Below are 11,127 nucleotides of genomic sequence, written 5' to 3' on the forward strand. Positions count from 1 at the left end.
CGTCAGGAAAGAAAATACCAAGACCACGGTCACACAGCCCAGATAACCTACAAGAACCAACATTTCAGCTGCTCAGAATTTTTTTTTTGGGGGGGGAGTTTGTATGCACTAAGGATACGCCCCAGAGATCCAATGTTGAGAATGCATTAAGCGAAGCAGAGCTAGATCATCGGCGTTTCTATATTTCGTTCCACTTCGTGCTTCCCGCGGGCGCCTCGTGGGTGGCTTCGCCCTACCGGAGCCTGTCGAAGTGTACCGGCTGCCTGCTTCTGCAGCCCAGGCGGATTCTCCTGTTCTCTTGTCGGCCGACGTAATTGCAGTTAGGATGGCGGCCCCTGTTGCGGCAGGTGGTGACGCTGAAACGCCGCCTGCTGTCATACAGTTGCCGGCGGCGATTCACAAGTGTCCCTCCTCCGCGGCAAACATTCTGAATGTCGTTCGGCCTGCCATGGATGAAGGTGTTGGTAGGTTTGCAGGAGCGCCTGGTCAGGCCTCTCCGCCGCATCATGAGGTTGCAATAGGAGTTGGCGTTGGGGGCATTGGCTTTCGGGAAATCGATGTGCCGGTTTTGGAAATCCCGGTAGGTGGCCCCTTCGCCGGACTGGACCAGCACAGCCGCCAGGAGGACAGCCAAACGGAGGAGCAGCCAGAAGGAGATCTTGGGAGACATCCTGGTGGCCCCTCGGAGACTACGGAAGAAGAAAGGAAATGTGAAAGCTAGTTCTCCACCTCAAGTTGGGCTGCCAACCTCCAGGCAGTTGCAAGCAACAAAACAGTGCAGGCGCAATCTATTCAAAAGTCTATATTCAGACTACATAAAGTGCAACAAAATAACAAAACACATACAAGTGAAACATGCATATATGTACAATTCTATATTACCAAGTCAACATTACAAAGTCAACAATATGACAACGTTTATTGCAATAAAGCACAATGGCTATCTCCAATTAACCAAATAGAAAAAACATATAAGAACCCAAAGTACAATTCCACCGTTTCTCAGTTGTCAAAAGGGGAAGAAGATTTCCAGATCCTATGTTGAAAGGGAAGATGCTCCTATGTGGAAAGAATAGGAGGTAATTTAACACAACTGATGTTTGTATGTGTTTTGTTATTTTGTTGCACTTTATGTAGTTTGAATATAGACTTTTGAATAGATTGAGCCTGCACTGTTTTGTTGCTTGCAATTGCCGTTTGCAGTGATAGTGAGTTTTTTGTTTGCTAACCTCCAGGCAGTAGCTGGAGATCTCCTGCTATTATGACTGATCTCCGGTCGATAGAAATCCGTTCACCTGGAGAAAATGGCCACTTTGGCCATTGGACTCTATGGCATTGAAGTCCCTCCCCTCCTCAAACCCTGCCCTCCTCAGGCTCCGCCCCCAAAATCTCCAGGTATTTCTCAACCCAGAGCTGGCAACCTTAAGTGTGACATTGGTTGAACACATGAAGCTGCCTTATACTGAATCAGACTCCTGGTCCATCAAAGTCTGTATTGTCTACTCAGATTGGCTCTCCAGGGTGTCAGGCAGGGTTCTTTCCCATCACCTACTTGCCTAGTCCCTTTAACTGGAGATGCCGGGGATTGAACCTGGGACCTTCTGCATGCCAAGCAGATGCTCTACCACTGAGCCACAGCCCCTCCCCATGTTTGGTCATTTATTTCATTTCATTTTATTTGTTAATACCCTGCCTTTTCTCTCCAACAGGGACCCAAAGCAGCTTACATTATTCTTCTCTCCTTCATTTTATCCTCACAACAACCCTGTGGGGTAGGTTTAGGCTGAGAGAGGGTGGCTGGCCGACTCGAATCTGGGTTTCACAGACACTAGTCCAACACTTTTAACCACTGCACCACACTAGTATTTATTTATTATTTGTATTTATCGTTTAATTTTTTATTTCTATTATGTTTATTTTACTTCATTTATACTTCCAACTACATGGGCCAAGGATTGCCGGCATACAATGGAATCCCAAATACATTTATTCGGAGGAGTATTCCTAGGGTTGCCAGGTCCCTCTTCGCCACCAGTGGGAGGTTTTTGGGGTGGAGCCTGAGGAGGGCGGGATTTGGGCAGGGGAGGGACTTCAATGCCATAGAGTCCAATTGCCAAAGCGGCCATTTTCTCCAGGGGAACCGATCTCTATCTGCTGGAGATCAGTTGAATTAGCAGGAGATCTCCTGCTACTACCTGGAGGTTGGCAACCCTACATCTTCCTCTGAATAAATGTATTTGCTCAGTGGGTCTTATTCCCAAGTAAGCCAGCCTAGGACTGCAGCCATTGTCAGATTAAAGTCCAGATCTCATAGAAATGGTAAATCCGTATGTGGATTGTACCACGTCAAACTGCAGGAGAAGGCAGTGCTCCGTCACACACACACAAAAGTCTTCTGCACAGAAAAGGAACCGCCAGGGAGAAGGCTAGGCTAGAAACTTTCCCCTTCATATCCAGTTTTCTGTTTTCAATCATTTTAACATGTGAGAGCCCACCCGCCAACTGCAATGGTACAGCCTGGACCCAGGTTTACCATCTCTGGGAGCACTAAAGCTCACTTGACCTGATTCAGGATCTCCGTAGATAAATGTTGAAGTCCAAATGTGAAACAAATCTGGCCCACGGAAGAAAAGGGATACACTCCAAGATGCTTTTATTAGTGAGCATCTCATTTTAGATCACTGGTTCCCAACCGGGGGTCCGTGGACCCCCAGGGGTCCACGAGAACTAAATTAAGGTCCGTGAAACAGAGTTATAAACCCGTAATAAATTAATATTTTCAATTAAAAGTTCTCTATTATAAAAAATATATGCAAATATTATTCTAAGTTTAATGTTTAACCAACAGTTATGATTAAAGTTTATTTTCCAATTCTCGGAATTTTTATTTTGAACCTTGGGGTCCCTGCACTGAACAAAAAAGTCCTAGTGGTCCCTGGTCAAAAAAAGGTTGGGAACCACTGTTTTAGATGGTGTATTGGGAGCTACAGGGATGTTGGTATTTGTTGCCTGGTTGGATTGCAGACTCTATATCCTGCCTGTCCACAGTCCCCTCTACAAAGTTGCCGGCTGGAGCTGGTTCATGTGGGAGAAAAGGCGAAGCCCCGCTAACGGCCTTCTCTGACTTACCTGAGTTTGGTCCCGACTGAGTGCTGGAGATGCTGACAGATGCCGAGGGATGGGTTTTGCACGTCCAAGTCTCTCCCTCCACCTGCTCTCTGAATTATTATATAGACCTTGTGGGTTCAGGGGCAGGATCAAAAAAAGGAGGAACATTCAGCCAGTTGCCATATATGGATTGCAAAAAAATTGGTGTTCATTTGTGTGCGTGTGTTGGTGTGCGTATGTTTCCACAGAAAATTACTCAAGTGTCTGCTTGATCCGTCAAACAGTTAAAACAAGTCAGGTTTCAGCCATTAGTCCATTGCTTTAAGGGACGGTCAAATAGGCTCAAAGACCCCAATATCTTACCAACCAATGTTTCCTCGACCTCTGCGTCCTGAGATTCAGTTCAAAGAAATCCACTTTGCTCTTCAATCACGTGTATTTATAGATAAAATTTATCCATCTGATCAATCTCTGAAGTTGATAAACACAATAATATGACTACCTCTAAGTATCTGATTGGCGAATGTAATAAGTGATACAAGATTCTAATTGTTCTAATTGTTTAATTTAGGTGTACGTGTGCATAATATGTTGTAACTAGGCCACTGAAGCACGCTTGGCATTTGGTTTTACATCACCAACCTTGAATTTGCTGTCATAAGGGCTGATGGTTTCCTTGTTTGTAATATATATATATTTGCATGTGCGCTTTGTCATAAATGTATCTCGTTGTTTAATTGGATTTTATTTCAGCCAACCTTTGGAGTACGCAACTTCTCTTCTGGTCAACAGAGAAGTACCAAAATTGAAGCTCTTCAGTCGTTGCCCTCCACCCGATCTCAGCGACCTTCTCCCTGAGCAGGGGCTACAACAAATCTTAGGGCTGCCAGGTCCCTCTTCGCCACCAGCGGGAGGTTTTTGGGGTGGAGCCTGAGGAGGGAGGGACTTCAACACCATAGAGTCCAATTTTCAAAGCAGCCTTTTTCTCCAGGCGAACTGATCTCTATCGGCTGGAGATTAGTTGTAATAGCAGGAAATCTCCTGATAAAACCTGGAGGTTGGCAACGCTAACGCTGACCAGCAGCGGCTCTCCAGAGTCTCAAGCAGAGGTGTTTCACATCAGCTACTTGCCTAGTCCTTTTAATTGGAGATGCCGGGGATTGAACCTGGGACCTTCTGCATGCTAAGCAGATGCTTTACTACTGAGCCACAGCTCCTTCCCTCGAACCAACTTTTCTTTGTCTTTTTAAATAATAAACCAGGATGTTTAGGGTTGCCGGGTCCCTCTTCGCCACCAGCGGGATGTTTGGGGGCAGAGCCTGGGGAGGGCGGGGTTTGGGCAGGGGGGCTCCATACTTTCAGGCTATGTGAATTTTAATGCACCTTCATAGTTCTGTTTGAAAGCCTTGCCTTTTTAATACTAAGAAATAAAACAAGGGTTCATCCGAATCATCAAGATTGTGAGATCTCCCTTCTCTCACCTTCCTTGGATGTCTTGCTCAGAAACTGTGCGATGTCCCCATCCCTTAGCCAACGTGCCTTGAGCAGGGGCTGGTTTCCTGTCAGTTATCCCCTGAGTGGAGAAATTGCTTAGGAATTTGCTTTGCAAGAGCCAACGACTCCGTCCCTTTTGCAATGGGTCAGGTCTACGAATCCATGGTTGGCATTTTGCAACCCACGCAGTTCTTAGAATGGAAAGGACATAGCAGTGAACCCATTCTCGCCAGCCCCCCCTTTCATTTGCACACCCTCCCTCCCAGACTGCATGGATGCACTGCCAGAGTAACACCATGAGTAGGGTTGCCAACCTGCAGATAGTAGCTGGAGATCTCTTGCTCTTACAACTGATCTCCAGTCAATAGAGATCAGTTTACCTGGAGAAAATGGCCCTGTTGGCAATTGGACTCTATGGAATTGAAGTCCCTCCCCTCCCCAAACCCCACCTTCCTCTGCCCCGGAAACCTCCTGTCGGTGGTGAAGAGGGACCCGGCAACCCTAACCATGAGCAAGTTGCACACCAAACATGGGGAACCACTGCCATGCTTTGTGTCTAGGGTTTCTAGCTTAGGGTTGCCAGCTCCGGGTTGGGAAATACCTGGAGATTTTGGGGATAGAGTCTGAGGAGGGTGGGGTTTGGAGAGGGGAGGGACTTCAATGCCATAGAGTCCAATCGCCGATACGGTCATTTTCTCCATGGGGACTGATTTCTATTGCCTGAAGATCAGTTGTAATAGCAGGAGATGTCCAGTAGGGTTGCCAACCTCCAGGTAATAGATGGAGATCTCCTGCTATTACAACTGATCTCCGGCCGATAGAGTTCAGTTAAGCTGGAGAAAATGGCTGCTTTGACAATTGGACTCTATGTCTTTGAAGTCCCCTCCCATCCCCAAACCACACCCTCCTCAGACTCTGTCCCAAAAAAACCCCCTGACGATGGTGAAGAGGGACCTGGCAACCCTAATCTCCAGCCACTACCTGGAGGTTGGCAACCATAGTCCAGCTCCAGGTTGGGAAATACCTGGAGATTTTGGGGGCAGAGCCTGAGGAGGGCGGGGTTTGGAGAGTTGAATGACTTCAATGCCATAGTCCAATTGCCCAAAACAGCCATTTTTCTCCAGGGGAACTGATTATCGGCTGGAGTTCAGTTGTAATAGCAGGAGATCTCCAGCCACCACCTGGAGGTTGGCAACCCTATTTGTGTCTCACAGGGACCCTTGCAAGGTGAAAACAGCGGAGCATCCTGGGATGACAACCACAGCAACTGCTTCCAAGAAAGCCTTGTTGGAAAAATCAGGGCGTGCCAACAGGATGACAGCAATTAAGCCGGGCCAGGCCAGGAGACAAACCTGCCTTTTCCTGTATTGTCTTTTGCATGAGATGCAATCAGTGATCATTATCACAATTCAGTTAAGTGCCCTGGGACTGCCTGCAGCCTCCCATTCAAATCTTCCCACTTCCCCAAAGCACCCACTGAATACATGTAAAGGTAAAGGTCATGAGCAGAGTTTGGACTGCAGTACTGCAGCTTACCACTCTGCTCCACGGGGCTCTTCTCTGAATACATGACTCGCCTTAATATCTCCAGCTTTGTCATGATGGGCAGCCATGTTAGTCTGCCAATAGCAGTAGGAAAAAAATTCAGTGGGCTATAGATCAAATCCAGCCTAAACTGACCCTAGAAGCTAAAATGACTAAACTGAGGCTGTCGTACCTTGGACACATTACGAGAAGACAAGAGTCACCGGAAAAGACAATCATGCTTGGAAAAGTTGAAGGCAGCAGGGAAAGAGGAAGACCCAAGAAGAGATGGATTGACTCTATAAAGGAAGCCGCGGCCCTCGGTTTGCAAGATCTGAGCAAGGCTGTCAAAGATAGGACATTTTGGGGTGCATTGATTCATAGGGTCGCCGTGAGTCGGAAGCGACTTGACGGCACTAAATACACACACACACAAGCAGTAGAAAAGAGCAAGAGTCCAGTCGCACATTCAAGACTAACAAAATTTCTGGCAGGGTGTGAGCTTTCTGAAGATGTGAGCTGTGGCCCGCGAAAGCTCATCCCCTGCCAGAAATTTTGTTAAGTCTTGAAGGTGCAACTGGACTCTCGCTCTTTTCTTCTGCTGTCTCCAGTTTTGTAATCTTGAATTATAATTCAATCGAAAACTGAACTTCCTCGGTGGCCTTTAGTCAGTTCTATAAGATTCTCTCAAGTGTTCCTTTATCCTCTGTTGTAATTGTTTGTTTCCTGAAAACAGCCCGTTTTATGCAATGGTCCAAAAACTGTATATAACTCACCTGGCTTTAGAGGCAGGAAAGAGTCTCTGATCTTGGATACCAACTGAACTGCAACAGAGAGACTACCAACACACACTGGATCCCACTAGAGAGCCAGTGTGGTGTCGTGGTTAAGAGTGGTGGACCCTAATCTGGAGAACTGGGTTTGTTTCCCCACCCTTCCACATGAGCGGCGGACTCTAATCTGGTGAACCAGGTTTGATTCCCCACTCCTCCACATGAAGCCTGCTGGGTGTCCTTGGGCTAGTCACAGCTCTCTTCGAGCTCTCTCAGCCCTACCTACCTCACAAGGTGTCTGTTGTGTGGAGGGGAGAGGAAGGGTAGGCAATGGTAATCTGCCTTGAGACTCCTTAATGAAGAGAAAAGTGAGGTATAAAAACCAACTTCTTCTTCTTCCAACTGATTTCTTTGCAGAATAGGACGCGTCATCATTGTTGATCTATCCCCCCACCTTATTTTCCAAACCACTATTTCCCTTTTTTCACACATGTACACCTTTAGCTCAAAGATTAACTCCTGCTCCAAATTGCAGTAGTTCTGCTGAATGCTTGTTAGTTGTTGCTATGATCACCTGAAGCTGCCTTCTACTGAATCAGACCCTCGGTCCATCCAAGTCAGTATTGTCTACTCAGACCGGCAGCGGCTCTCCAGGGTCTCAGGCAGAAGTCTTTCACATCACCTCCTTGCCTAGTCTAACTGGAGATGCTGGGGATTGAACCTGGGACCTTCTGCAGATGCTCTAAGACTGAGCCACGGTCACCCCCTATATTCACTGGGATAAGGAATGTGTCTGTGCTTTGGTTTAGTATAGTAAGTAGAATCATAGAATCATAGAGTTGGACGGGGCCATACAGGCCAGCTAGTCCAACCCCCTGCTCAACGCAGGATCAGCCTAGAGCATCCCTGACACAAGTGCTTGTCCAGCCGCTGCTTAAAGACTGCCAGAGAGGGGGAGCTCACCACCTCCCTAGGTAGCTGATTCCACTGTCAAACAACTCTTAATGCAAAAAAAAATTTCCCTAATATCCAGCCGATACCCTTCTGCCCTCAATTTAAACCCGTTTTTGCGAGTCCTTCCTCTGCTACCAACAGGAACAGCTCCCTGCCCTCCTCTAAGTGGCAGCCCTTCAAATATCTAAAGAGAACAATCATGTCCCCCCTCAACTTCCTCTTCTCAAGACCAAACACTCCCAACTCCCCCAGCCTTTCCTCTTAGGGCTTCGTCTCCAGGCCCCCATCATCCTCGTTGCTCTTCTCCTCGCCGCTTAGGATAAAGTCCCCTCCCCACTATTGTGCCAAATCCCTCAATAAACTTCATATGCCTTTTAAATCAGGTCTCTGTCATCTTTTTTCTGTTGAAGACTTGCTACTCACAGTCAGTTCCTTAGGTGAAAGATCCCGGTGTGTTGAGCCCTGCACAAACACGCAAGAAACTTCCCCATGTTAATCTGAGTGTATGTTGATGTGTTTGTGAGGGTGTGGTAGCAGCATTAGCCTGTAGATCAGAGCTCTGTCTCTCTCCACACATCCCCCACTTTTTCAGAGAAGTCATAGAATCATAGAATCATCCAGTTGGAAGGGACCATCAGGGTCATCTAGTCCAAACCCCTGCCCAATGCAGGAAATTTACAACTACCTCCCCCCCACACACACCCAGTGACCCCCACTACATGCCTGGAAGACAGCCAAGGTGCCCTCCCTCTCATCATCTGCTTAAGGTTATAGAACCAGCATTGCTGACAGATGGCCATCTAGCCTCTTCTTAAAAACCTCCAGGGAAGGAGAGCTCACCACCTCCCGAGGAAGCCTGTTCCACTGAGGAACCGCTCTAACTGTTAGAAAATTCTTCCTAATGTCTAGAGGGAAACTCTTTTGATTTAATTTCAACTCGTTGGTTCTGGTCCGACCTTCTGGGTCAACAGAAAACAACTCCTCTACGTACTCAATGTCAACTCCAGAAAGGCAGGTAGGTTCATTAAAATAGGAGCCATCCATTGGTCACGTTGGAGATTGAACTGGGGACACTCCAGCATCCTATGAGAAAGCGCATCAATTTTCTTCATGTTACATGAGCAGAGTCTTTCTGGGTAGGGTAAATTGCCATCAGCCTCAAACCACACCCTTCCCACACCTTTTATTTTCTCCTGGTACTAAGGATTGCTTCCGTGTAGGGTTGCCAACCTCCAGGTGGGGCCGGAGATCTCCCAGAATTACCACTCAACTCCAGACCACAGAGATCAGTTCCCCCAGAGAAAATGGCAGCTCCAGAGGGCGGGCTCTATACCGTTATACCCTGCTGAGGTTCCTCCGCTCCCCAGACCCTGCCCCCCACAGGTTTCACCCCTCCCCAAATCTCCAGAAATTTCCCAACCTGGTGTTGGCAACCCTAGTGAGCGATGGCCATGCAGATAGACGGCTTTAAAGGAGTCAGACAGATTCATGGAGGAGAGGTCCCTCCGTGGCTATTTGCCGTGATGATTGAAGAGGACCTCTGTATACAGAGGCAGCAAACCTCTGAATGTCACAGCTGGGGGGCAAAATCAAGGGAGGGTCTCAGCCTCTGTGCCCGGTTTGTTGGCTCCCCAGGACAACTGGTTGGCCACTGTGTGAAAGAGGATGCTGGACCAGATGGACGGCTGGTCTGATCCAGCAGGGCTCTTCTTATATTTGGGTTTAGTCAAGGGAGGTATAAACAAAGGCGAGATTCTGAATGTTTAAAAAAAATCATAGACAATGGATGACTCTAACAGTTCATGGATATTCTTGGACATTTGGGCTTCTGTCTGGCTTTTCAAAAAGAAATCCGTGGTGGTGGGCTTCCTCCAAACGTCACCCCCTAGAACTGCTTAGAAATTCACTAGAGGGGAAATTTAAGAAGATACCTCGGGCGGAGAGATTCTGCCCCTGTAAATCCGGGGATCTAGAAACTATTGAGCATGTCCTTCTATACTGTAATTTTTATACAATGCCTCGCTCTAAGTTTATTGAGCCCCATATACTGAGAATGGGACCCGACAGGGAAAGAGAAAAGATCGAAAAGCTCCTACAAGGTGATAACTCCTTTATTACCTCTCAGGTCGCAAAAGTTTGTACGGCAGCAATGAAAATTCGTCGTTGTAGAGTATTGTCTTAGCCCAAATGCTAGAGGTAATCGGGTTATTATTTAAGTGAATTAAGACTTGGACTGTAAATTGTCTGCAATTTTATCCGGCTAAGGGCCGTAAATAAACAATCTGAATCTGCTTAGAAATTCTGCTTAGAAAATTCACAAAGCCTGTGGGTCACGAATGCGAAAAGAAGAAAAAAACCGTCTCTCTCTGATACGATTCTCTTCCTTTCCTCTGGGGATCTCGCAGCTCCACTAAGCAAGGTTGGCTGGCTATGACCCTGCTTGAAAGGAGTCCTAAGCCCAGGAAATCTTGGTTTTTGAAAGTAGGCGCCACACAAACATGAAACACAAACAATCGTTTTTGAATTTGCAAGACTTTATTTGATAGGGGTGGGGAAGCATATGCTGTTCATCCCATACAGTGTTCTCTCCATATTGTGGGCACCTGGATAGGGGGAAGGGAGGGGAAGGTGAAAGGTGAGCGGAGAAGGTTCTCCTGAAAGGTGAGCGGAGGAGAAGGGTTGTAATGCTGCGTAATAAACACCAGAGGGCAGGAGGAAACAGCATCAGGAGGGCTGCGGCTACTTACATTTTTTAAGGCAGGGGTGGGGAACCTTTTTTCTGCCAAGGGCCATTTGGATATTTATGACATCATTCGCGGGCCATACAAAATTATCAGCTTAAAAATTAGCCTGCTATATTAGGTCAAACATTTAGCCAAGAGGCACAACCGGAGATGGCTCGAAGTGTCTGCCACGTAGAGCGACTTTTGAGCTCTGCCGTCCCCAGCTGTGCCCAAGAGATTCAGGCAGACAGCATCCTTCTGAACTAGAGATAAGCTAGGACCCATGGAGGGCCTGACCAAATGATTTCGCGGGCCTTATACGGCCCCCGGGCCTGACGTTCCCAACCCCTGTTTTAAGGCAAGGCCTTGTTTGGATCAATGGGCACTCAGGGTAGGGATGCCAACCCCAGCTTGGAAGATTCCCAGAGATTTGGTGGTGGACCGTTGGGAGGTCAAGATTAGGACTAGTTGCTTAGCTGATGAGGTGTTATGGAATGTTTATGAACATTTCAGCTGCTCGGAGTTTGGGGGGGGAAGTTTGTATGCAATAT

At 47.3% G+C, this 11,127-nt stretch overlaps 1 protein-coding gene across 1 annotated transcript; it reads right to left on the reverse strand.

Moving 5' to 3' along the window:
* Positions 1-232: 232 nt before the first annotated feature.
* On the reverse strand, positions 233-3,144 carry LOC130489335 (ribonuclease pancreatic-like). Its single transcript, XM_056863032.1, has 2 exons — positions 3,130-3,144; positions 233-681 (listed from the first exon to the last, which is right to left on the reverse strand). The coding sequence occupies exon 2, from the start codon at positions 668-670 to the stop codon at positions 233-235; it is 438 nt and encodes a 145-aa protein (XP_056719010.1). The 5' UTR covers positions 671-681; positions 3,130-3,144.
* Between the last annotated feature and the right edge of the window lie 7,983 nt (positions 3,145-11,127).

The sequence above is a fragment of the Euleptes europaea genome, chromosome 18, assembly GCF_029931775.1.
Source record: "Euleptes europaea isolate rEulEur1 chromosome 18, rEulEur1.hap1, whole genome shotgun sequence".
In the NCBI taxonomy this organism is placed as follows: Eukaryota; Metazoa; Chordata; class Lepidosauria; order Squamata; family Sphaerodactylidae; genus Euleptes; species Euleptes europaea.